Genomic DNA, 27,890 nt, shown 5'->3' on the forward strand with positions numbered 1-27,890 from the left:
CCCACCTGTAATCCCAGTACTTTGGGAGGCCAAGGTGGGTGGATCATTCGAGGTCAGAAGTTCGAGACCAGCCTGGCCAACATGATGAAACCCCCGTCTCCACTGAAAATACAAAAATTAGCTGGGCGTGGTGGCACATACCTGTAGTCCCAGCTACTTGGGAGGCTGAGGCAGGAGAATCGCTTGAACCCAGGAGGTGGAGGTTGCGGTGAGCCAAGATCGTGCCACTGCACTCCAGCCTGAACAACAGAGCAAGACTCCATCTCATTAAAACACACACACACACACACACACACACAAAGAAAAAAAAAACCACATAGGGAAGAAAAGCAAGCATTGTAGAGTCAGACAGAAGACAAAGGTTCAAATCTCAGCCCTGCCACTTCCTGTGTGATATCAGACCAGGGTCTTAACCTTGATTCTGAGGTTCTACTTCTTCATTTGTAAAATGGGGATACAAATACTACACCTAACGAGTGGTTGTGAAGTTTATATAATTCTATGTTTACTACCTCATATGGCATCTGACACATAGTAAATAGGTACTGAATAAAGTCTAGCTATTATTAATAAGTCTCAAGATGCAGGGGATATAATTGTCTAATGAATCTGAAAGTCATATGGGATATCATTAGCACATGCTGCAGGCTTTCCCCTCATCTCCTGAATCCATTTTGTCGTCTTGTTTACATAACAGTTGCTGTCACTTGCTTCCCTTCCCTTGACCTCTCTGCTTTGATTCTGAACATTTTCCATGTTAATGAATTAATCATTTTTCAACTCTGTAAGTTACTCTTGTTTTTTTTGAGGCAGAGTCTCACTCTGTCGCCCAGGCTGGAGTGCACTGGCGTGATCTTGACTCACTGCAGCGTCCACCTCCCGGGCTGAAGTGATCCTCCCACCTCAGTTCCCCAGTAGCTGTAACTACAGATGCCACCATAGTTGGCTAATTTTTATATTTTTTTGAGAGATGAGGTCTCCCTATGTTGCCCAGGCTGGTCTCGAACCCCTGGGCTCAGGCCATCTGCCCCTCTTAGCCTCCCAAAGTGCTGGGATTCCAGGCGGGAGTCACCACGCTTGGCCAGTATCTTTCTTCTATAAATGAGTTCATGGCAATTAAGGGTGACTGATTTCTGAGCTGAAGGTGAGAAATCAGTCAGAGCCAGACTGACTCTACACCCAAACAGTGCTTCTCTCAGTGAAAAGGCAGGAACCACAGAACACAAATTATGTTGGTGGGATTCGTGTGACTTTTAATTTCTTATTTTACTAATGTCTTACAATAAGTGTGAGGAGTAAAGACAGGGATGGCGTAAAAGTAAGAAGAGAAAAGTATCTTTCAAGTTCCTTGAACTATTGAAGCATGTGCTAGCATAACAAAGTTCAGTAAAAGCATCATGTCCTTATCACCAGAGCTCTTAAAGGAGACATGGAACAGAGACGGGGCAACTCTTCAGCTCTGGCAGAAGTGACTGCTGGACAGAGAACAAATCCTGCATCAGCCTTGGCACACATGAAAGACTGGGCAACGCAGATGCTACACAGTTGGGCAGATGAAGAGCTGACTGTCCAGAATCTACTTCTAGCAAGCGAGTAGGCGCATGCACACCCCTTCTCTGGTCTGGGTGTCTCTTCCTCTCCGGCAGGACCCCACCAACTGTGCAGCCATGGGGTAAGTGTTGGGGAAGTCTTTTAGAAAAGAGAAAGATTTCTTTCTTATGTTTGCTGGTGGTGTTGATTGACCAGAAGTGGTTTTTTTTTTTTTTTACTTTGGGGCGGTAGCATTGTGTTCTGGTGACAAAATATCCTACACTTAGCACTCGTAAAAGGCATAGGAGAGTGAAAGCGAGGCCTTTTTAGGACCTAGACTAGTGGGAAGGGGAATACGTGGATTCTAAGTGTAAGGGGATGAAAAAGCTAATTCTATATCACCACAAATGAACTGACACGTAAATGACACCTTGGCTTTTTCCACTCATAGAAACACTCACTTCCTCTAGCTTATACTACTAAATCTAAGGTCAGTTTCATCACAGTTTGGAATAACTATTTACTGTGCTTCTAAAGTAAAGGTGAAAAGCTACATCCTTAATAGTTTTTTATCCTAATTCAATGGATTTGTGTAAGCTGAAAGCCTAAAGTCTAGGGATTCTTTTCATTATTTTATATGTTAGGGGACACCCATAAAATTCATCACTGCCATTTTTTTAACCTACAGAATTGAAAGAATATGAAATGGGCAGGGATAAGTAATTACACGAATCATAGACATGGTCAACATGCATCTAATTTTACCCACTGAGCAAAGAGAGCAAATGGGGGTAAGTTCTTTTGAGAAGAACCAAAATGTGTTTAAATGGGAAGAATACTACACTAGACTATTTTTTTCCTACATGGAAGAAAAGGATATATGCAATTGAGGGAGGTGGAAGGTGTCCATTAAACAAATGCCTATTATTTGTGAAATAGTTCTATCAGAGTGGATTTGGGTGTGGACCATTAGTTTATCTTTGGCAGTGATCTTACGTTTTAGGTATATAGAGTAAGATTATTTAGCTGGGTAATGGCTGGGTAGCGTGAATAGTTTTAATTTCAGTTCACAGCAAATGACGATGATCACAGATTTAGCACCTTAGTTTGTACTTCCTCTGCACCTGAATCATCGATCACTGTGAAGCGTGAGCTGAAGGTCAGAAAGCTGTATTCTTAGATAACTCATCTGTGATTGCTCCAGGACTGCAGTTTACTTCAATCTAAGGGGTGGTTTTCTTATTACAGAAGGTAAGTATTCAATACTAAATATGAGACTGAAGCCTTGAAGGTATTTTATAGTGGTGGCAGGTGTTATGGTTCAGGAATAGGCTGTTTAACAAGTCAAATGCATATCATTCCCTCTTAAGCATTAACTTTTTCGAAGCAATGGAATTATATTTTTTGGCTTGAAATGGTGGTTTCTTCTATATTTGATTTCTCGGTTTTCTTAGTAGATATCACTGTCTCCTCTAATATTTCTTCAAAACTTTCCCCTATCTGGGAGGTTTTCTTAGAGGCTACCTTAGATGCCTCCTCCTCCTCCTCCTCTTTCTTAAGTGATAGCCCAGTGGATGAGACTTTGGAGGTTGCAGAACTGAGGATTCTAGGTGGGAGCAGATAACTTGGATTGGGAAGTGGATTCAGCCCCGAAATGGTTAACCCACTGGTGCTAAAACGTGTCTCCTCGCCTTCCAGCAGTTTCCTGTAAATCCAACAGAGAAAAACTCTTAGGAAGTCAATAACTTTTCCCCCCTTGAACTCAACTCTCCAGTCCTGATTCATTTGAGAGAGATTCCAAAGGACTTTGGAGTTTCTTCATGAGATTGAAACCAACAAATACTTAATTTCAAAGCTCAAAGCGTTGGACCGCGTGCATACACATGCACACACACACTCCTTCCGCACCAGCTATGTTTAAAGCATTGTCAAAGGGAAACCTATCCTATTCACAAATACATTCCAGGAGGAAAACCTACAACTCCCCTTGGTCACATCACACCCATTTTTGGCAATTAGCAACAAAGCTCTAGGGAGAAGTAATTTTCCTAATTAACACCTTAGCTGCAATAGGGATAAGGAGGTGAGATGTCCACAAAGGTGGTAGAAACTGCTTTATTCAAGAGATTTGTACTTTTTCAGTATATAAGAGTACAAAATTTGAGATTTGTACTTTTTCAGTGTATAAGAGTACAAAAGGAATAGAACCAGCAATAACAAAAGCCAGTGAATGACACTATTTCAGATAACAGATTTTTTTTTTTTTTTTTTGAGATGGAGTCTCGCTCTGTTGCCCAGGCTGGAGTGCAGTGGCCGGATCTCGGCTCACTGCAAGCTCCGCCTCCCGGTTCACGCCATTCTCCTGCCTCAGCCTCCCGAGTAGCTGGGACTACAGGCGCCCGCCACCTCGCCCGGCTAGTTTTTTGTATTTTTTTAGTAGAGACGGGGTTTCACCGTGTTAGCTGGGATGGTCTCGATCTCCTGACCTCGTGATCCGCCCGTCTCGGCCTCCCAAAGTGCTGGGATTACAGGCTTGAGCCACCGCGCCCGGCCTTCAGATAACAGATTTTTATCAGCGTGACTGAAACAGTCCTATAAAAGAGTGGCCCCCAAACCATGTTTCTCATAACTCTTTTTTTGAGACGGAGTCTCGCGCTGTGTCACCCAGGCTGGAGTACAGTGGCGCGATCTCGGCTCACTGCAAGCTCTGCCTCCCAGGTTCACGCCATTCTCCTGCCTCAGCCTCCGAGTAGCTGGGACTACAGGCGCCCGCCACCACGCCCGGCTAGTTTTTTGTATTTTTAGTAGAGACGGGGTTTCACCATGTTAGCCAGGATGGTCTCGATCTCCTGACCTCGTGATCCGCCCGTCTCGGCCTCCCAAAGTGCTGGGATTACAGGCTTGAGCCACCGCGCCCGGCCGTTTCTCATAACTCTTAATAGTTTTTTAATCATCTTTTTTTTTGAGACAGAGTCTCACTGTCTCCCAGGCTGGAGTGCAGTGGCATGATCGCAGCTCACTGCAACCTCCATCTCCCAGGTTCAACCTATTCTCCTGCCTCAGCCTCCAGAGTAACTGGGACTACAGGTGTGCGCCACCACGCCTGGCTAATTTTTGTATTTTTAGTAGAGACGGGGTTTCACTATGCTGGCCAGGCTGGTCTTGAACTCCTGATCTCAAGTGATCCACCTACCTCGGCCTCCCAAAGTGCTGGGATTATAGGAGTGAGCCACCGCACCCGGCCCCAAACCCTATTTTTAAAGTTACGAGTCTCATGGGTTTCTATTTTAACCTCTGTGTACTCACATTATCCCCTTAAATCCTTTCAGAGGTACACAGAATACTCCGGGACTAGTAAGATGGAGCTGGATTATATCTAAGTAGAGGGATGGAGCAGTCGGCTCAGCTGAAAGGGGCCAGTGATGCCCTTCTTCCCTCCCTCACCAGTCAGAAGCCAGAGAGACTAGACCCACTTATTTGGGCAGTATTGCCCCTAGGTGACTGGATTTACTTGGGTAAGCAGGCCCTTTGCAGTACCTGTAAGCTGCTATCTCAATGTCAAGAGCCATTTTGACATTGAGCAAGTCCTGGTATTCCCGAAGGTGGCGTGCCATCTCACTCTTGGTGTTCCTCAGATCATTCTCCAGCTGCCCAATACTATCCTGAAAAGTAACATATCCAAAATAGTTAGGCCAAACCAGCTGAAATTCCTCAGGATTTCCAGAAGGCAAGGATTCCCAACCCTGACTACACATTAAAACCAGCTACTGAACTTATAACTTGCTTATATCCAGGCCTGTCCCTGAGCCCAGATCCAGATTCATTGGTTCTGGGGTGGGGTCCCAGCATTTGCATTTTTTTCATAAAGGTCCCCAGGAGATTTGAACTCATGGTGAGGACTGGGAACTTTTACCCAAAGGGCAAGTGAACACCTGCCCTTTTCAGGATAGCCACAAGGCATATAGTTCTCAACTGAAGATGGGGATGATTTTTTTTTTTTTACACTTACCATCCCTCCCTTGCTTACTGTATTGCTGCTAAATAACTGTTGTAGCATGTGCTTTCCAAAATCCAAAGCCTCAGTTTAGCAGCTTAGATTCAGAAAATTCCAACTGTAGAAAGCACAGAGAGCTTTCCAGCAAGACCTCTCTGCCTCCATTCATTTTGATGATTTCCTAGAAGCCTGCTAATCAGTCACTTTACTGAGAGCATTTTACAGTATAGGTAAGGAGAAGGCAGAAATACTCCACAGAATTTTTTAAAAACCAAGGCATGGAAGAGAAATCGCTTTATATTTATATATTTATAGTCCTTGAGCAGCCAGAAGGAATTTTTTTTTTTTTTTTTTTTTTTTTTTTTTGAGACAAGGTCTTGCTCTGTTGCCTAGGCTGGAGTACAGTGGTGTGATCACAGCTCACTGGCAGCCTCAAAACTCCTGGGCTCAAGTGATCTTCCTGCCTTAGCCTCCCCAAGCAGCTGGGACTAACAGGTGTGCACTACCATGCCTGGGTAATTAAAAACAATTTTTGTGCCGGGCGCGGTGGCTCAAGCCTGTAATCCCAGCACTTTGGGAGGCCGAGACGGGTGGATCACGAGGTCAGGAGATCGAGACCATCCTGGCGAACACAGTGAAACCCCATCTCTACTAAAACTACAAAAAACTAGCCGGGTGAGGTGGCGGGCGCCTGTAGTCCCAGCTACTCGGGAGGTTGAGGCAGGAGAATGGCGTGAACCCGGGAGGCGGAGCTGCAGTGAGCTGAGATCCGGCCACTGCACTCCAGCCTGGGCGACAGAGCAAGACTCCGTCTCAAAAAAAAAACAAAAAAAAAACCAATTTTTGTTTTGTAGAGATGAGGTCTTATTTTGTTGTCCAGGCTGGTTTCGAACTCCCGGCCTCAAGAGACACTCCTGCCTTTACCTCCTAAAGTGCTTAGATTACATGTATGAGCCACCATGTCCAGCCTGGTCTTTTCTTTTGCTCCTTAACTATACTAAGTTCATTGCTGTCCCAGGCCCTTTAGGCTTGTTATGTCCTCTATCTAAAATGTCAGTCTTTACATGGCCGACTCCTTGTCATAGGAGATTCAGTTCACCTGGGCTTGGTGGCTCACAGCTGTAATCCCAGCACTTTGGAAGGCTGAGGTGGGAGAATCACCTGGAGTTGGGAGTTTGGGACCAGCCAGACCAACATGGAGAAACCCCGTCTCTACTAAAAATACAAAAATTAGCTGGGTGCAGTGGCAAGCACCTGTAATCCCAGCTACTTGGGAGGCTGAGGCAGGAGAATTGCTTGAATCCGGGAGGCAGAGGTTGCAGTGAGCCAAGATCGTGCCACTGCACTCCAGCTTGGGCAACAAGAGTGAAACTTTTTTTTTTTTTTTTTTTTTGAGACAGAGTCTTGCTCTGTCACCCAGGCTGGAGTGCAGTGGCCGGATCTCAGCTCACTGCAGGCTCCTCCTCTCGGGTTCACACCATTCTCCTGCCTCAGCCTCCCGAGTAGCTGGGACTACAGGCATCCGCCACTTTGCCCGGCTAGTTTTTTGTATTTTTTAGTAGAGACGGGGTTTCACTGTGTTAGCCAGGATGGTCTCGATCTCCTGACCTCATGATCCGCCCGTCTCGGCCTCCCAAAGTGCTGGGATTACAGGCTTGAGCCACCGCGCCCGGCCTTTTTTTTTTTTTTTTTTGAGACAGAGTCTTGCTCTGTCGCCCAGGCTGGAGTGCAGTGGCCGGATCTCAGCTCACTGCAGGCTCCGCCTCCCGGGTTTATGCCATTCTCCTGCCTCAGCCTCCTGAGTAGCTGGGACTATAGGCGCCCGCCACCTTGCCCGGCTAGTTTTTTGTACTTTTTAGTAGAGACGGGGTTTCACCGTATTAGCCAGGATGGTCTCGATCTCCTGACCTCGTGATCCGCCCATTTCAGCCTCCCAAAGTGCTGGGATTACAGGCTTGAGCCACTGCGCCCGGCCAAGTGTGAAACTTTGTCTCAAAAAAAAAAAAAAAAGATTCAGTTCAAATGTCCTCTCCTGCCAGGCACGATGGCTCATGCCTGTAATCCCAGCACTTTGGGAGGCTGAGGCAGGAAGATCACCTGGGGTCAGGAGTTCGAGACCAGCTAGACCAACATGGAGAAACCCCATCTCTATTAAAAATACAAAAATTAGCCAGGCGTGGTGGCGCATGTCTATAATCCTAGCTACTAGGGAGGCTGACGCAGGAGAATCACTTGAATACGGGAGGTAGAGGTTGCAGTGAGCCAAGATCGTGCCATTGTACTCCAGCCTGGACAACAAGAGTGAAACTCCATCTCAAAATAAATAAATAAATAAATAAATAAAATGTCCTCTCCTCAGACAGGTCTTCCTTTGCATCCAATTTAAGTATTTACCCTTGACCAATCCAGCACTTTAAGCCAGAGCAGCTGCTGGCCCTTGCAAGAACCTTGTGCAAATTAGAAAAAGATAACCCCAATGGGAGAACAAATTAGAAAAAAAGCACTCAGTTGAATGCAGCCACCCTACTCTTAGCTCTTACCATTATATGAAATTATCTTCCTCTTTTTTTTTTTTTTTTTTCCCGAGATGGAGTCTTGCTCTGTTACCCAGGCTGGAGTGCAGTGGCGCAATCTCAGCTCACTGCAACCTCTGCCTCCTGGGTTCAAACAATTCTCCTGCCTCCGCCTCCCAAGTAGCTGGGATTATAGGTGCACACCACCACGCCTGGCTAATTTTTGTATTTTTAGTAGAGACGAGGTTTCACCATGTTGGCCAGACTTGAACCCTTATCCTTGTGATCCACCGCCTCAGCCTCCCAAAGTGCTGGGATTACAGGCTTGAGCCACAGCGTCTGACCCCAGCAATTTATTAGTTTATACTAGTTTATTTTCTGTTGCTTTCCTCTAAAACAGAGTTTTACAACTTTGGCAGTATTGATGTTTTGGGCTGGCTAATTATTTGTTATTGTGAAATGCAAGATATTTAGTAGCATCCCTGGCTGGATGCCAGAAGCACATACTTCCCTCTCCCATTTGCGATAACAAGAAAACGTCTCTAGGGCATGGCGTGGTGGCTCATGCCTGTAATCCCAGCACTTTGGGTGGCTGAGGCAGGTGAATCACTTGAGGCTGAGCTGGGAGAATTGCTTGAGCCCAGTAGGCGGAGGTTGCAGCGAGCCATGATAGTGCCACTGTGCTCCAGTCTGGGTGACAGAGCAAGACCCTGTCTCAAAAAAAAAAAAAAAAAAAAGGACACAATGATTGGGGGTTATTTTTAAGAAACAGTGATGCAGGATCAGACGCGGTGGCTCATGCCTGTAATCCCAGCCCTTTGGGAGGCCAAGGCAGGCAGATTGCGAGGTCAAGAGATTGAGACTATCCTGGCCAACGTGGTGAAACCCCGTCTCCACTAAAAATACAAAAATTAGCTGGGCGTGGTGGCGCGTGCCTGTAATCCCAGCTACTTGGGAGGCTGAGGCAGGAGAATCACTTGAACCCGGGAGGCGGAGGTTGCAGTGAGTCAAGATCATGCCATTGCACTCCAGCCTGGGCAACAAGAGCAAAACTCCATCTCAGGAAAAAAAAAAAAAAAAAAAGAAACAGTGATGCAGATAAACATATCAGAAATCTCAAGAAAGTTAAGTGTTGACAGGCCCTTGAAACTCCCCTTGTGTGAGAATGATAAAGCAATGGTGAAAGGTAGGGCTAAGACATCAGGGGGTGCAAACTTCCAAATCAAGAGAATTTGCAGAATTAAAATTCCTGCCACCTACCTGTTCTATAAATATTGACAGGAATACTGCAAAGAAGAGTCTCAATTGACTGACGGGTACAGAGCAAGGAATGACAGCCAGTAGGAAAAATACACATTATACTGGACCATGATGCATATATTTCAAAGTGTGTTAAGAGATCATGAGGTCTTAAAGAGATTTTTACCAAGAAATTTTACCTGATAGTTCCTATTTGAGGTTACAATCAATTCTGCTACTGACATATTAGGGACAAGACAATCAATATTACTGTGGTAAGAGGGAGAAGAGTCTAGGGTGAGGGAAAAAGGAGAAAGAAGAAAATATGATTATGCAAAGAAGGATGAGGAATGCTATATGAAGATAAGAGGAGGATTTCATCAGGAACTTTGGGTTGCAGTTTTTGCTCTGCCACTAACACCCATTGGACCTCAGCCTGTTTTCTACATTTTAGTTCCTTCCAATTTTCTACTTCCGCATATGAAAAGTTATAATGTTTATTCTTTTTCTAAGGTGTTCTAAGATCCTCAAATTAGGATTTCAATTTAATATATCTCACATATACATTAATATATGATGAGTCCATTATCTGTTAAATTAGTAGGCATTAGAACAGCATGGCACACAGGAAGAACTCAGTAAATATTAGTGATTTTTATTCTTGATAATATCATACCACGTGGCCCTCTATCCTTTTGATGATATGGACAAATTAATCACAAGACCTCACTATTACCAACCCCTTAGATAACAAAGAAATGTATAAAAACACTTTAATATTGGATAGTTGGAGGCATACACCCTAAAGCACCAGATTTTTTTTTAATAACAATTTTGAATAAAAAGCCTTTCTAAAGTGGCTTATACCACTCACAATCAGGACATTAAACATAATGCCACCTTCCACAGTAATTAAGGGTCATGATAATAATCAATTTTAAAAATAATTCGGTGACATCTTTTAGGTCAACTGAGGTATATTAGGCTGTTTAATTCTACCCTAAATGGCCCCAAAGTGCAGTGTTTGAAATTGTGGATGCTCATTGATTTTCTTTGTTCTGAAAGATGAACAGATCTACTGCTGCTCATTCTTAACAATGCCTGACTCCAGTGGTCCCCATTCTCTATCTTGCTGCAGTCTTGAAACCAAATAAAAAAGCATTTTGAAATCATGTTAAGAATGAATAGGCTGGGGGCAGTATAGGTGCCAAGTTCCTAATGTGTGGCTTAGAGATAGATGATACGTCTCATCAGCAGGTTAATTAGGTCCTTGCTTAAAACATGATTGTTGTTTCACAGCTGTGTTTTCTGAATAAGAGGTGGTTGGGGAGCTGAGCTCTAGACAGATGAGATTTCCTTGAACTTCTAGGTTGCAGATTTCATAGATCTATTTTACAGATCACTGTAGAGAAAAGCACAACTTTGCTCCTTTCAGAAGGAACTGTGCTGTGTGCTGACCATTGATTGCTCTTCAATGTCTGGTCTCTTTGTTTGCGCTCTCCTCCCCACATCAGGCTGAGTCTTGCATTGCCCTTCAGAAGCCCTGCCAAAGATGGCCTCCAGCTCGAGATCTGAGCAGAGCGCTGCAGTCTGTCCCCTCCCCCAACCACGCAGCTGCTGCCGGCTTAGCCTGAGGGAACGGGAGAGCGGCACGCCCAGCTTCAGCTGGGGTCTCTCCTGGAGGAGCTAAGACAAACGCTGAGCATTGTGTCCATGGTTGGAAGGATGCCGGGTGAAGTAAGAGAAATGACTGGCCACACTAACATCTGCAGTGGTGAAGAACGACAGAGCTGTGGATTTCAGCACGTTTGGGGGGCCCTGGGTCAGGGGGGCAGTAGTGAGTGCCCCACATCTGATTGAAAGAGGCTATTTAGAATTACTGCTCTGCATAATCAACTTTAGTGGGGACAGAGGATTTTTATTTGTGGTTCACCATGCGTGCTTTATTCTCACACCCATCTTTCCTTTGTCCCCATCTTTTTCTTTCCTCCACCACACTCGAAAATCCTGCATTATACGTATCTCTGTAAACTACTTTACTGGAAGAAGTGGTTTAGATCAGTGTACTCCAAAATCAGCCTGACGACCAACAGGATGCAGCACTTTTATTGAAAAATGCATATTCCTGGGCCCTACCTGTGAACTGCTGAATCCATATCTTTGGGAGTGGGCCTGATCATTTAAGCCCCCAACTGACCTTAGAGTGTCACTGGGTTTAGGATCCACTAGTTTAAATTTATTTCTATAAGGATGCTATCATGGTAGCCCAGGTGACAGTAATGCAGTAAGATAGGGAGGGGCAAACAAAACAAAATGAAACAAAAACCAGGTGGAAGAGCTTAAAAAGATCAAATGTAGCTAATTTTAGAAATGGATCTATCAAGCTATGGATTTATATGCAGCCACTGTCACCTCCAATCTCCAAGGGGCCAGCCCCTTCCTGCTATTTAATTAGGCTGTACTCCAATCTCATAATGGAGAGAAAAGAGCAGACTTGGCTTGTCTCCCTGGAGAGCATTAACCTGCAGTGATCTTGATCATTCAGCAAGGTCTTTCAAGGAAAGCTTCAACTTTCCAAGACTGACCACAGTAGAGGTCTGAGACCCCGAGTACCCTCCAAGAATGTCTTTTGACATCTTTAACAGAACTGGGACTCTAAAGGTGCCGAAGTGGCTATGTAGGCACCAGAATTGCCCTATGTGAGAAATGGAAACCCCATCAGCTTTTTATGCAGAGGGGAGTTGCATTTGGCTTTTGAAGACAATAGCCTGAGCTCTTCCTAATCTCTTCTCTTGCCTGATTCAGACTCTCTCATACACTATTGTGTACTTACTGTGTCACCTTGAATCATTTTTTACCCTTTCAAAAGTGTAAGAACGTTTCTTTCCTCAAATAGGCTATCAGCTCTCTGAGGCAGAGAAGATGTGACTTTAATGGGCCTTCCTGTGTTTCATAGAGGGTGTCAAGTTTGAAAAGAAAAATGGCCCTACCATTAATCTCTGTAGCAGAAGGAGAACAGCCTCCCATTACTGCAGTGAAAGGTGGGGATGAGATGAGAGGGCAAGAAAACAATGGCTAACTCTCACTGTAGAAAGGGAAGCTTTTCACCTTGGTCAGCACTGCTAAGACTGTTAGAACAGTCAGAGACACCCTTGTGGCATCAGGCCTTTAGGATCTGCAGGTAAGGCTTGAGCCTCACCTTAGCCTTAGGTCCCAAGGATTAGGGAACCAGCTCTCTGTTGTCTGACCTCCTCTTCCACTCCCATCAGCAGGTCCTCTGTGGCTCTAAAGGCTCAAGCTGATGGGGGCAGCACCGCAGAACTGCAGATACTGCAGTTTCTCTGTTGTTTTTGTTTGTTTCCTGTAGACCATGTCTGGATGACCCTACCATCACTGTCTAATGATGAAAGCCTTTTACAGCAAACAAGCCAGGCAAAACTGTCACTACCTCTTAGAATGTATGGGCTATAAAAAGCAAACAGAGAACATGGAAAAGCCCAATTCAGCTGGCAGCTCTGAGTAAGTTATCCTTTTTTTGTAGAAATACTGGGCTAGCCCTCCAGAAGACCACCTAGCTCGTCCTTGGAGGCTTCTAGAAGAAAAAAATGAAGTCTCAATTAGCCAAATGTGATTAATTCAGGCCATCCAGGGGTTATGGTACATAATGAAAAGTTCAAGTTATGGATTTTGAAGCAGAGATGGAAGTACTTATTTGAATGATAATGCAATACCAAACTAACCTAAACAGTTCAAGCAGGCTTTTTTCCTTCATCAAAGGAAGTTATTTGTGACAAACAGCAAATACCTGCACATCAATAAGAATTCTTTAGCTTCTGATTAAAATGTTACTTTTGAGATTTCATTCCTTTCTTGGTTCCATTTTACCAGTGTTCCAAGCCCTATTAATTTCACCAAATGTAAACTTTAATCCCAGCTAGAATTATTGCAAGTTTCTGAATTATTGTCATTCAAAGGAGCTTTTATTGTACCTTGAAACTGAACCACACTATTTCAATTCTTTTCTACACCTTCCATTTACCCTGTCTCCTGCCTCTGTGCCCTTTGCGGTCATAATCCCAGAATGTCTTATATAGTAAAACTGAAGATGCAATGGCCTTTGTTGGGAAGAAATAGCCAATCAATACCTTCACAGAAGCTTAGAGGACAGGGAAAGATGGAAAAAAATACATACACTAGAACAAAGAAAAACCATCTCTGTGACTTATCACATACACTTACGATGAAAAAAATATTAACAAAGTAGGAATTTTGAAGTGGGACCTCATAGCTGCTGAGCAAATTAAATGGTTTTTTAGTGCTAAGCCATCCATGAAAGCCAAAATTGATGTTGTCTATAAGGTGACCTTTGATTGCAGGTAGCCAAGACTGATGTGTTGGTGTTGCAGGAAAAAAAAAAAAAAAATCAAAGCAGTTAATTGTCTAGAGATTCATAACTGGGACACGAGACGGGAGAGACATCATTTCCGAGATGGGAAGAACTCGAGATCAGCACCGTGGACAGCGCCCCGAACTTTCACATTTTGCCAATAGGCGAACGCTTTCTTTAGGAGGAAATGTCAGCGGGTGGACAAGGGAATCGTGTGTGTGTTGGGGGAAGAGGGTAGAGCAGGTTGGTTGCCACTAGCTCAAGCATCGCTCAGCTTGTTGGCTCCCAATCTCTACTTTTTGGAGGGCGAAAGTCAAGAAAATGGGATAGGACTCTTCCCAGTTCAGTATCGCATTCTTCCTTCAACCCTGAAGTAGACCATACTCCATAAATATCTTCTAGGGCGCACAGAAAGCCTTTCAAAGTCAACCAAACAAGCCAGATAGCCGAGATAGCACCGCCCACGTAACCTGCCCCGTTGGGCTCAGTCCTACTTTGGGTGGGGCACTGTTCTCCGGGTCGCCAGTGTGTGTAGGCCCGCTTGCTGACAGACAGGCAGAGTTAGGTTTTCGAACCTCAAAGAAATTTAAGGGCTTATTTGTTCGAAGGGCTGGGGCAGGGACATAAATGAGGGGCATTCCCTAAAATTAACAGTGAAGACTCCAGGGCTTTTTGTTTACCAGTGCCTCCAGCCGGGGCTCTTCTCCCCTCTCTTTTGCCCTCCCCCTAAGTCCTGGGGCCCAGTTTTACCAGAGGAAGCGGGCGCGGGAGAGGGCAGGGCGCTCCTCCCCAAGCCAAGCCCCGGCCCTTACCTGGTAGCCAGCCACCTCGGCACTGTGCCGCTCCTCCAGCTCCAGGATCTGCCTCTCCAAGGACTCGTTGGCCCCGCGCAGGCCCTCGATCTCGATGGTGCGCGCCTGCAGCTGGCGCCGGTACTCGTGGATCTCCTCGCGGCTGGCCCGGATGGCCTCGGTGCTGCGCGCCGCCTGCTCGTTCAGGTTGGCGAACTTGGACTTGTACCATTCTTCCGCGGACTGCAGGTTCTTAGCGGCCAGGGACTCATACTGGGCGCGGATCTCCCTCAGCGCCGAGGTCAGATCTGGTTTAGCCACAGCGACGTCCACCTCGGCCGCGGCCTGCGACGACGCCTGAAGCGTGGCCAGCAGCTCAGCTACCTCCTCGTCGTGCACCTGGCGCACGAAGGCCAGCTCGTCCAGCAGCGACTCCACCTTCTTTTCCAGGTCCAGGCGGGCCAGCGTGGCGCCGTCCACGTCGCGCTGCTGCGCCTTCAGGGCGCGCTCGGCGCCTTCGCGTCCGCGGCTCTCCTCCTCGCAGCGGGCCCGCAGCCGCTGCACCTCCTCGGCCAGCCCGTCGCGCTCCAGCAGGGCCTGCGCGCGCGCCGAGCTGGCCTCCTCCAGCTGCGCGCGCAGGTCGCGCAGCTCGCGCTGGAAGAGCTCGCCGACGCGCGACGGCTCGGCGTGGCGCTGTCGCAGCGCGGCCAGCTCGGCCTCCAGCGCGCGGTTCTGCGTCTCCAGCTGATGCACCTTCTCGATGAACACGGCGAAGCGGTCATTGAGGCCCTGCAGCTGCTCCTTCTCGTTGGTGCGAATGATCTTGTACTCGTTGGTGCGCGCCGCCGCCTGGCTCAGGTCCAGCCCTTCCGACGCCGGCGGCCGGCGATAGGCCAGGCCGAGGCCAAGCGACGAGGCCGAGGAGCAGGCGGCCGAGGAGGCCACATTGCTGCGGGACAGCGACTGCGAGCGGAAGCCGCCCGCGCCGCCGGCCCCGGAGAGGCGGGCGGACAGACGAGAGCCATCCCCGAACACCTTGCGGTAGGAGGAGGAGGAGCACAAGTAGTGCTCCGAGCCGAAGCTCATGGTGCCGGGATCCGGGCCGGACGTGCGGCTTCGGCGAGAGCTACAGAAGAAAGGAGAGGTGCGGCTGGTAGGGCGCGGCGGGGCGGTGCGCTCCGGCTTTTAAGGCGCTGGGGCTGGGGCGGCGCGTTGGGGGCGGAGCTCCTGCTCAGAGTCTGGCCGGGAGAGGGAAGGGGGGCATCCAGGAGCGGGGGCGGGGAGGAGCAGTGACTACCGCAGTTGCGCGCACGACGACCTGGGGCGCGGGGACAGGGCAGTCTGCGTCGGAGTCGCCCTTTTCTGCAGAGCCTCTCCCCAAGAATCGACTGCTTCGGAAGTGACTCGAGCGGAGGGGTGCCTAAATGACTGAGGTTTCCCATCCGGAAACCACACAGCTCTGTCGCATCCCTTTACCATGTCCCCTCTTTCTTCTTTAACCCACTGGTAGACTAGGGGTTTCTGGGAGGTGTCCCCTACACCCACCCTCATCCTGGATTCCAGAGGGCGAGGCCGTGTTTTTCCAGTTACAGTGGGGACCCGCAGGGCGAGGCCTTGTCCCCTCCCTCAGGTGGCTCGGGGTCCCCAAGGACAAAGGTCGGAGATGCTACGTCAGAGAGCATCTCTCCAGCTGCCCCTCTGCAGCTCCAGGGGAGGCTCTGGGCGGAAAGATGTTCGGCAAGTGCCTCTCCCAGAAGAGAGGGGAGATGGGTAAAGAAAGTGACCCCGAGCTGCGGGAAGTGGGGAGAAACAGCGGTAGAGAGGGGAAAAGAGGCCAGACTTGGAGAAGCAAGAGGCACTGGGAATTGCTGGGGCTCATCGATAGGGCACTAAAGCATGGCACAGGCCAGGACCACAAGCTGGTAGAAAGGGGGCTGCAGACTTTTGTGTTTAGAGCGTTATATTTAAAAATATTTCGAAAGGAGCATTTTTAAACCAGGAGATTTCACCTGAAAAGAAATTGGATTTCTGGCTTCTTCTGAAAACGGGAAGAGCTGGGATGCCCACAGTGGGCAGAGGTGAGTTGCCCTTACCATTTGTATAAGAAGTGTGCTCTCGTGTTCACCACAGTCCCTGCCATTCTCCACTGAATTACGCCCACCTTCTTAATTCATTTACTTTACCTTTCTGACCATGTGGGCATTTGAGATTTCAGTCTGTGTAAATCCAGCAGGGTAGGTCCTCACCTGGCTTTGGAGAGCCACTGCCTGTGGAGATCTCTTTTTGGAGAAAAGAGATCCCTGCAAAAAGATGAAACTCCAGGAGTAGGGGAGAGTGCTGGTGACTGAGCCGGCCTCTTCTGCCACATGGAAGGGTTGGTGGGACAGGGGGTGAGAATCAAAGAATGGAATCTGGAAAGATGAAGGCTGGGAGGGGTCAGTGTGGAGTCTGTAATATGTACCCACTTTCAAGCTTCTAATATCATTCAGGATATGGATATGGCTTTGGAGAGGGAGTAGGAAGACCTTTTTAGTTATATTCCAGAATTCCAGACTGAGAGCCTGTGCAAGGATGTGATGGATGGTTTCCTGCAATCCCCTCCCTAAACCCAACTCATATCCTGTTACTGGTGGATGTGAAACCGTTCCTTTCATTTGAAAGAGGATGATGATGACCATAACTCTTTGTACCTATACAGCTTACAAAGCACCTTCACATGCCTCAGCTCAAGCTTTCATGACTCTTGGGAGGTAGGTGTTGTTATCCCCACATGCTTAGTAAATGGCAGAAGCCACAATTCAAACCCATTGCCTCTGACTCTGAGTCCAATGTTCTTTCAATTACAAACCAGCATGCTGATTTGTTATTGGCCAAAACTCTTCCAAAGCCCACCTAGTCCTATTCTGGCTGCATGGAATTTTTTTTTTTTAGACAGTTTCACTCTTGTTGCCCAGGCTGGAGTACAATGGTGCAATCTCGGCTCACCGCAACCTCTGCCTCCCGGGTTCAAGTGATTTTCCTGCCTCGGCCTCCAAAGTAGCTGGGATTACAGGCATGCGCCACCACCCCCCAGCTAATTTTGTATTTTTAGTGGATACGGGGTTTCTCCATGTTGGTCAGGCTGGTCTCAAACTCCTGACTTCAGGTGATCTGCCCACCTCGGCCTCCCAAAGTGCTGGGATGTGAGCCATCGCAGCCGGCCGTGCTGCATGGAAATTAACGAGACTTCAAGAATCTCACTGCAGGCTGGGCAAGAGGTCTCCAGGCTACTACTACTGAAACTCAGCAAAATGTCCTGGTTGGACTTCCACCTTTCTTTCCCTTCCCATCCTCCAGTGGAATCAGTACCCCAGAGGCAAAACACACATAGAACAGAAGAAAGTGAGGCAAAAGGCCTAAATATTCCAGCAGAGTGGCAATTGCCCTGGCAAAGCTGCATTTTGCGTTTTCTCAACAGCTTACCTGAGATTCCAAACTGGTAGTCCCCTGTGGGACTTATGCCTCCCCTTTCTTGGCATTCCACAGGCCCAGAGGTTTGGCTTTAATAATTTTAGCACAAAGCTGTCCTGCGAAGGAGTGATCTTGGCTGAGCCTCAATCCATAACTCTTTCCAGCTGGCCAGGCCTCCTGAGGGAGTTCCCTGTGTGTGCCAGGGCTGCGTCTTCATCTTCTTCTAATGGCACACTCAGACACCACAGACACGTTGTCAGTCATCCTCAGTCCTCCCCAAGGCCACATTCTCCAGTCTCTCTGTGGCATTTGGCAGTGCTGACCACTCTCCTTGGTTTTAATGACTCAGTTATTGGCCTTCTGCTCTTCCTTTGTAAACTCTTTTTATAGGCCAGGCACGGTGACTCATGCCTGTAATCCCAGCACTTTGGGAGGCTGAGGTGGGAGGAGCTCTTGAGCCCAGGAGTTTGAGACCAGCCTGGGCAACATGGCAAAACCCCATCTCAAAAATTAGCTGAGTGTGGTGGTACACGCCTGTGGTCCCAGCTACTCAGGAGGCTGAGGCGGGAGAATTGCTTGAACCCGGGAGGCAGAGGTTGCAGTGAGCCGAGGTCGCGTCATTGCACTCCAGCCTGGGCAATAAGAGCGAAACTCTGTCTCAAAAATAAATAAATAAATAAAATAAACTCTCTTTTTAATATATTAGATCTCCCAGAAGCAGGGAGGTTTATAAAGTTTTCTCCCTGAGACATCTAGTTTTGCATCTAGCCAAGAGTTTTTCCTAGCCAAGTGACCTCAAGCACATTGCTATTGTTTGCTGAGCCTTGATTTCTTGAAGTTGTCTGTGAAATAAAACAATCCACCAGAGTGCTCTGCAAACCTGGCTGATCATTAGAATTACCTGAGAACTTAAATTCAGATTCCCAGGCTTTACCCACAACCCACTAAATCTAGGGGATTGAGATCCCTAGACCTACCATTTCTCATGAAATGACTATGCAGTTTAAATGAAATTATGTATACAAAGCAGGCATCGAAGTGCCTACCATGTGCATGTTCAGTAAATGGTAGCTGTTAGAAGTATCAACTTCTTCAATTAATTCATTCAAACATTCAAATGAATGTTTATGTCCAAGGTCCTGGAGTAGGTGCCTTCTCCATAGGAATAAGGCAGATGTGGGCTCTGCCTCCATGGGAGTGGCATTCTAGTAGGAGAGACAGAGATTAAGCAGCTAATTATACCATTAGTTGTTAATTACACTTGTGACAAGTGCTCTGAAGGGAAGTACAAGTTGCTGTGGGGCATACAACTAAGGCCCTGACCTATGCCAATGAGTCCCAAACCCCTATTTCCAATTTCCACCTCCAAACTCACATATCTAACTGCCTGTTGGATATCTCCTCGTGAATGCTTGTTGGTCTTCAAATACCATAGATCTGAAAGTGACCTTATTATCTCCCTCTTCTCCTCCCCGCTCCCCTTGCTTCTTGATCTTCACTTTGTCCCACTCCTGTTCCTCTGCTTACACAGTTCTTTCTTCCTGGAATTTCACCCTCGGCCATACTTCAACTGTTGAGATCCTTAAGGCTCAAATGCCGCCCCTCCACTTGGTATCTCCAGTGGAAGGTGATCCATCCTTCCCTTGAACTCTCCTCCTCCTACCCATAGCATTTGCAGCACTCACATGGCTCATAATGAACATAGTCTTCTACTGTAATTATTTGTATGCTTGTCTGAATTGAAATGGGAGCTGTGTGCAGTAGCACACACCTATAGGCCCAGCTACTTGGTAGGCTGAGGCAGGAGGATCTTTTGAGCTCAGGAGTTTGAGGCTGTAGTGTACTATGATTGCATCTGTGAATAACTGCTGCACTCTAGCCTGGGCAACATAGTGAGACTCCATCTCTAAATATTAAAATAAATAAATAAGTAAGTAAATAAATAAATAGATAGATAAATAGAACTGGAAGCTCCTTGAGCACAACTCATCTTCTACATCTATATATATATATATATCTCAGCACCTATCACAGTATTAAACACGTGAGGTGAAAAAAGGGTTTGAAAATGCTTTCTCATACAACTACTTGGGAAAAGTCTTTGGCATGACACCAAGAGTGAGATTCATAAAAGAAAAAAAAAAAACAATACTTCTAACTTCATCAGAATTAAAATCTTTTGCTCTGCAAAAGTTCCTGTTAAGAAGATGAAGGCGGCCGGGCACGGTGGCTCACGCCTGTAATCCCAGCACTTTAGGAGGCTGAGGTGGGCAAATCATGAGGTCAGTAGATCAAGACCATCCTGGCTAACACGGTGAAAACCTGTCTCTACTAAAAATACAAAAATTAGCCGGGCGTGGTGGCAGGCGTCTGTAGTCCCAGCTACTCGGGAGGCTGAGGCAGGAGAATGGAGTGAACCCGGGAGGTGGAGCTTGCAGTGAGCCAAGAACATGCCACTGCACTCCAGCCTGGGTGACAGAGCGAGACTCTGTCTCAAAAAAAAAGATGAAGTCTGGGCATGGTGGCTCAGCACTTTGAGAGGCCAAGGTGGGCAGATCACGAGATCAGGAATTCAACACCAGCCTAGCCAGCTTGGTGAAGCCCCATCTCTACTAAATAGTTAGCTGAGCATGGTGGCGTGCACCTGTAGTCCCAGCTATTCGGGAGGCTGAGGCAGGAGAATTGCTTGAACCTGGCAGGCCGAGGTTGCAGTGAGCCGAGATTGTGCCATCGCACTCCAGCCTGGGCAACAGGCCACAGAGTGAGACTCAGTCTCAAAAAAAAAAAAAAAAAAGAAGAAGGTGAAAAGAGAAGCCAAAATATTTACAAATTACAGCAAATGTATCCAGAATATGTATCCAGAATTTGTAAAGAACTTTCTAAACATAACAGAAAGGAAATGAACATTCCAATTAGAAAATGGGCAAATGACTTGAATAGGCATTTTACCAAAGGGAATATACAAATGGCAAATAAGCACATGAAAATATGTTCAACAGGCTGGGCATGGTGGCTCATGCCTGTAATCCCAGCACTTTGGGAGGCCGAGGCGGGCGGATCACGAGGTCAACAAATTGAGACCATCCTGGCCAACATGGTGAAACCCCGTCTGTACTAAAAATACAAAAATTTGCCAGGCGTGGTGGCACACAGCTGTAATCCCAGCTACTTGGGAGGCTGAGGCAGGAGAATGGCATGAATCCGGGAGGCAGAGCTTGCAGTGAGCCGAGATCGTGCCATTGCACTCCAGCGTGGGTGACAGAGTGAGACTCCGTCTAAAAAAAAAAAAAAAAAAAAAAAAAGAAAATATGTTCAACATACCTATCACAGAAATGAAATTCAAAGCACAATTATGTGACACTACATACCTACTAGAGTGGCTTAAACACAAAATACTGACAATACTAAGTGCTTACAAGGATGCAGAACAGCTGGATCTCTAATTTGTTCCTTCCAGAAAAGCTGGTGGGGATGTAAAATGGTACACATACTCTGGAAAAACACTTTAGTAGTTTCTTATAAAGTTAATATACATTTGGCCGGGTACAGTGTCTCAAGCCATTACTGTAATCTTAGCACTTTCGGAGGCCAAGGTGAGCAGATTACCCGAGCTCAGGAGTTCAAGTGCAGCATGGGCGACATGGTGAGACTCCATCTCTCCTAAAAATACAAAAATTTAGCCGATCGTGGTGGTGTGCACCTGTAATCCCAGCTACTCGGGAGGCTGAGGTGGGAGAATCACATGAACCCAGGAGGCAGAGGTTGCAGTGAGCTGGGATTGCACCACTGCACTCGAGCCTGGGCAGCAGACGAAGACTCTGCCTCCAAAATAAATAAATTAAAGAATTAATTTAAATAAATTAATATATATTTACCTTGTGACTCAGCAATTTCAGTCCTGAGTATTTAGCCTAGAAAAAGGAAAACCTATGTTCACACAAAAATGAGTATACAAATGGTCATAGCAGCTTTCTATATGATGTACTAAAATAGGAGACAACCCAAATGTCTTTCACCAGGTGAATGGTTAAACAAACCAAGATACATTCATACAATGGAATACTGTTCACCATTAGAAAGAATGAACTATTGACGCATGAAACAACTTGGGTGAATTATAAGGGCATTTTGGTGAGTAAAAGCTAACCTCAAAATGTTACATATTACGTGATTCCATTTATAAAACATTCTTGAAGTGAAGAAATTATAGTGATGGGGAAAAGATCAATGATTGACAGCAGTTAAGGTTGTAGGTTTGTGGGAGGATGTGACTATAAAGGTAACAGGAGGGAATTTTTGTGGTAATGGAACATTTCTGCTACTCAAATCTATACACATGATAAAAATTCAGAGGGTGGGAGAGGGAAGAGAGAAACCTAATGAAATCCAAATAAGGTCTGTAGCTGAATTAAGGTGTATCAATGTCATTTTCCTGGTTTTGATAATGCACTATAGTTATATAAGATGTTATCATGAGGGGGGAGCTGGGTAAATGGCACATGGGAACTTTCTGTACTATTTTTGCGATTTTTTGTGTGTCTTAAACTATTTCAAAGTAAGACATACATAAAAATAGGCAAATGTTCTTAGGAGATACATACTGAAGTTTTAGGGTTGCAGTATCATAATTTATGTAACTTACTCTTAGATGGTTTGGCAAAAATGCTGTCCACATACCACGCATACAAATGTACACAGAAGGGGGAGGTAAAACAAATGCATCAAAAAGTTGACCATTGGTGAATTTAGGTGAAAAATGTACAGTTGTTTATTGTATTAGCCTTGCAACTTCTCTAGGTTTAAAATTTTCAAAATAAAAAGTCAAGAAAAAAAAATTTTTTTTTTTTGAGACAGAGTCTTGTTTTGTTGCCCAGGCTGGAGTGCAGTGACACGATCTTGGCTCACTGTAGCCTCTGCCTCCCAAGTTCAAGCATTTCTCCTGCCTCAGCCTCACAAGAGTAGCTGGGAGTACAGGTGTGTACCACCAAGCCAGGCTAATTTTTCTTTTGTATTTTTCTTTTTTGAGATGGAGTTTTGCCCTTGTTGCTCAGGCTGGAGTGCAGTGGTGTGATCTCGGCTCATTGTAACCTCTGCCTCCCAGGTTCAAGCGATTCTCCTGCCTTAGCCTCTCAAGTAGCTGGGATTACAGGCGCCCACCACCACACCCAGCTAATTTTTGTAGTTTTAGTAGAGGTGGGGTTTTACCATGTTGGCCAGGCTGGTCTTGAACTCCTGAGCCTCCTAAAGTGCTGTGATTACAGGCATGTGCCACCACTCCCAGTCTTTTTTTGGTATTTTTAGTAGAGACAGGGTTTCACTATGTTGGCCAGGCTGATCTTGAACTCCTGACCTCAGGCGATCTGCCTGCTTTGGCCTCCCAAAGTGTTGGGATTACAGGCATGAGCCACTGCACCCAGCCAAGAAATTAGGAAAATATTGATTAATAGATACATAGATGTGTGTGTGTGTGTGTGTGTGTGTGAGAGAGAGAGAGAGAGAGAGCAAAAAGGAAAGTATCACTCAAATCTGGGCTTGAACCAGTGACCTTCAGTCTAATACTCTTTTAACTTGGGCTAATTGTAAAGAGCTCTCACCCTTCCTTCTTGCCCACCAATAGGAAAATCCTGCTTATTTTTAAGTAACAGAAAAAGGTCAGAATTCACACTATGTTGGGAGTATTTTGAGTGCTAGTCTGAGTCCTTGGTATTGCCGTAGTCATCTCACACACATTTACTGAACCCTAGCTATATGCCAGCTGCTGGGATCCTACAGATGAATATAGCTAGACGTGACAAATGGTGTCACTTTTCTCAGATTAATTTTTAAAAATATGGAATTATATGTAGTATGTAATGCGCTGCGACTTTCTTTTTTCACTTCATAAATCATATACATTTTTCCACATTAGTTATATACATCTATTTACTTATTTTTACAGTTCAGTATAGCATTTACTTGTAAGGATGTGCCATAATATTCGTTTTTCTCTAATAAAAACACCACTCTGATTTTTTCCTTTGTCTGATGATTACCACAAGTGCGTATGAGATTTTTACAAAAAGAAAGAAAAAAACCAAGCTAGACATGGTGGCTTACGCCTGTAATCCCAACACTTTGGGAGGCCGAGGTGGGTGGATTGCTTTGAGCTCAGGAGTTTGAGACCAGCATGGGCAGCATGGTGAAACTCCATCTCTACAAAAAATATTAATACAAAAATTAGCCGAGCATGATGGCGCGCACCTGTAGTCCCAACTACTCAGGAGGCTGAGGCTGGAGAATTGCTTGAGCCCAGGAAGCAGAGGTTGCAGTGAACCGAGATTGCACCACTGCACTCCAGCCTAGGCAGCAGAGTGAGACTCTGTCTGAGAGAAAGAAAAAAGAAAAAAAAAAAAAGAGAAAAGACAAGAAAAATACATTGCCTGAGTGAAATCCAGCCTTCATCTCTACTTTGCCATAATCATATGCACACCTGCTGTGTGTCCAGCTGCCTGCTTGGTACTTTTTATGTCTGTATGGTAAAAGACATGAGACATAGTCACACTCCCAAAAAACTACAATCAACTGAGGAGATTTGACTAACTTGAGATTTTAACTTAAGGACCAGGCAGTATGCACTTGATTACGGACCATACATTCTAAGTACTCAGAGGGAAACCTACCCTTTTTCTGTCTGATTTTAGACTATTTTTTCAGCTGGATTTCTTTAGCCTCTATGAAAAGATATTGCATGAGCATATCATTAAGGAAGATGGGGGAGAATCATGCCCCAAACTTTCTAGAAGAAAGGGGAATGTTTTTAACAAAGAAACATGAAAGAACATGACATCAAGCTAAATCATACTCCTGTTTGTCCTTCGTTTATAAAACTTCAACTGTTTCTATGTACATAGAAGATAAAAAACAATAGGCTGGGTGCGGTGGCTCACACCTGTAATCCCAGCACTTTGGGAGGCCAAGGCGGGCAGATCACGAGGTCAAGACATCGAGACAATCCTGGCCAACATGGTGAAACCCGGTCTCTACTAAAAATACAAAAATTAACTGGGCATGGTGGTGCACGCCTGTAGTCCCAGCTACTCGGGAAGCTGAGGCAGGAGAATCGCTTGAACCTGGGAGGCAGAGGTTGCAGTGAGCCAAGATCACACCACTGCACTCCAGCCTGGCGACAGAGTGAGACTCCGTCTCAAAAAAAAAAAAAAAGTTCTTTGGGTGTATCAGTTGATAGTAACAGTTCATCCTATGTGGTTGTAGTTGTGCTCACAAATTTGTGTTTGCACAGTTTTGCATTGCCTTGTTTGATGTGCAGCGTTTGTTCCTCTTCCATATTTTTGCTTAGGGAATTTGGGGTTTCTATGTTTTGGCTTTAGCAGTGTCTCAGTGCTTAAACCTATTTCTGTGTTCTCTTTCTCTCTCTCTTTTTCCTTCTCCCTCTCTTTCTTTCCCCTTCCCAGAATGTTCTCTTTATTCACTTACTTCCAAGTCTGAGGCTAGGCTGAACCAGAGTTTCCAGAACCCCAGGATTAGGAGAAACAGGACTTGCCTGTTCAATTACACTTCAAGACCATGGACAGCTCCCCAGCCGTGCTAGTATCGGGGCCTGCTTTATAGACTTCACTGAATGAGAGAATGGAGATGAATCTGAGAAACTATTTGGCCTACCTCCTCCTGCCTTTTGCTGTTTCCCAGAGAAAGGATCCTAGTCGGCAAATAGTCCAGGATGATTAACTGCCTGGCTAGGGGGAGATACAAAGGACCTGGAGGGTGCCTTCACTCAGCATTTCCTGCACTCAAATCTGCTAGTGCTTGGAAAAATCCTTCAGTTCAACTCAGCAGACTTGTGTGGACCAAGCCTTTCCCTCCCAGGACAGATAAGGCCTAAATACAGATCCAGTCTCAGAGGCGGAACAAAGGAAACAATAAGAAAATGATTCCTCCTAAAGGCTGTTCTCCACGGGAAATAGAGGAAGAGAGAGCCCAGAGCATTGGGGGCCGAAAGGGCTGGAGAGGGAGTGGTGGAATGGAATGGAAGAGGGGCATTCAGGGACTTCTAGGGGACTCTGAAGTCAGTCTTGGTGAACTCCACACAGTTCACACCAGTGTGCCCTGAGCACACAGTCAAAGATATGCCTCACACTTTCCTAAAATGAGAATGCAGAGGTCTCCCACTGTCTCCTCTTCCAAACTAGACTAACTTTTTTTCTTTTCTTTCTTTCTTTCTTTTTTTTTTTTTTTCTTGAGACAGGGTCTTGCTCTGTCAACCAGGCTGGAGTGCAGTGGTGCAAGCATGGCTCACTGCGACCTCAACCTCCTGGGCTCAAGCGATCCTTCTGCCTCAGCCTCTCAAGGCAGCCTGAGACTACAGGCACAGGCACATGCCATCATGACCAGCTAATTTTTTTTTTTTTTTTTTTGGAGAGATGGGATTTCATCATGTCGCCCAGGCTGGTCTCAAACTCCTGAGCTCAAGCCATCTACCCACTTTGGCATCTCAAAGTGCTGGGATTACATGTGTAAGCCACCATACCCAGCCATCTAATTTCCAAAAGATAATTTATGCAATGATTTGATGTATTTTGTCTTCTTTGTTCTTCATGACAAGCTTAGGGTTTTATTATTCCCATTTTCCAAATGAATAAACTGAGACTCTGAGAGATTAGGGAACTTATCCGACGTGACACAGCTAGAAATTGGCAGATCTGGGTTTTGAACCAAGTTCCTCTGATTCCAAGCTGGTGTTCCTTTCATCACACTTTATCCCTAATTGGGTCTTTGTGTGTGTGGTAAAATACATATAACAGGAAGTTTACTCTTTTAATCATTTTAAGTGTGTAGTTCAGTGGCATTACATTCACAGTGTTGTACAGCCATCTCCGTTATTTCTAAAACCTTTTCACCGTCCCAAAAGAAACTCTGTACTCATTAATCAATAACTCCACATTTACCCCATCCCTGTCTTTGGCAACCCGTTTTATTTTCTGTCTCTATGAATTTGACCATTCTACGTACCTCACAGAAAAGGAATCATACAATATTTGTCCTTTTGTGCCTGGCTTACTTCACTTAATATAACTTCAAGATTTATCTATGTTGTATCATGTGTTAGAACTTCATCTCTTTTTTTCTTTTCTTTTTTTTCTTTTTTTTGAGATAGGGTCTTGATCTGTTACCCAGGCGGGAGTGCAGTGGCACGATCTTGGCTCACTGCAACCTCCGCCTCCCAGGTTCAAGCAATTCTCATGCCTCAGCCTCCCAGGTAGCTGGGATTACAGGTGTGCACCACCATGCCTGGCTAATTTTTATATTTTTAGAAGAGATGGAGTTTTGCCGTGTTGGCCAAGATGGTCTTGAACTCCTGACTTCAGGTGATACACCCACCTCCACCCACCTCGGCCACCCAACGTGCTGGGATTACAGGTGTGAGCTACCATGTCTGGCCAGAACTTCATCTCTTTTTATGACTTGATACAGTCTTGTGGTTGCAGAGGACAGAGATTCACTCAGGCCACCGGAAGGAATGAAGGGTTATTGTAAGCGGCCTTTACAGAATTCAGGAAGACAGAAATCTCAGCCACTTGCTGAAGTTTAGGAATAGCCATGTGGCTGGGTTTATTAGGACTTAAATGTAGTTTGGAATCTGATCAGCACAGCTCTGGGGACCAAGATACCTCATTGATTTCTTAGTGGCAGGAAGTTGTTGTTTTCTGATACTTAGCCATTATGTCAACATAGTGATACTCTACTTAGCAATATTCTCCTTGTGGTCTGGCACCACCAATAAACTACTTCATATCCTGTGAAAAGCAAACCTCTGGCTTTTGCTAACTCCACATTTCTACCATTTTAATGGTATGCTATATTTTCTCCCTTTGTGGCTTTCATCTCCTCCCGCTGCCAGTTGACAAAGTTTCCAAAAATCTCTGGCTCTAAGCCACCTGCCTACCTAGAAATTATCTGCCCTTGAGATGAGCATCTTCTCCTGCTCTGAT

The 27,890-nt window shown here is 45.8% G+C and overlaps 1 protein-coding gene across 1 annotated transcript; it reads right to left on the reverse strand.

The window, feature by feature from the left end:
* Window positions 1–1,227: 1,227 nt before the first annotated feature.
* INA (internexin neuronal intermediate filament protein alpha) lies at window positions 1,228–15,619 on the reverse strand. Its single transcript, XM_003904206.5, has 3 exons — window positions 14,476–15,619; window positions 5,068–5,192; window positions 1,228–3,235 (listed from the first exon to the last, which is right to left on the reverse strand). Exons 1-3 carry the CDS (start codon window positions 15,538–15,540, stop codon window positions 2,926–2,928), a joined length of 1,500 nt encoding a protein of 499 aa, XP_003904255.2. The 5' UTR covers window positions 15,541–15,619; the 3' UTR covers window positions 1,228–2,925.
* Window positions 15,620–27,890: the final 12,271 nt, after the last annotated feature.

The sequence above is a fragment of the Papio anubis genome, chromosome 11 (assembly GCF_008728515.1).
Source record: "Papio anubis isolate 15944 chromosome 11, Panubis1.0, whole genome shotgun sequence".
Taxonomy (NCBI): domain Eukaryota; kingdom Metazoa; phylum Chordata; class Mammalia; order Primates; family Cercopithecidae; genus Papio; species Papio anubis.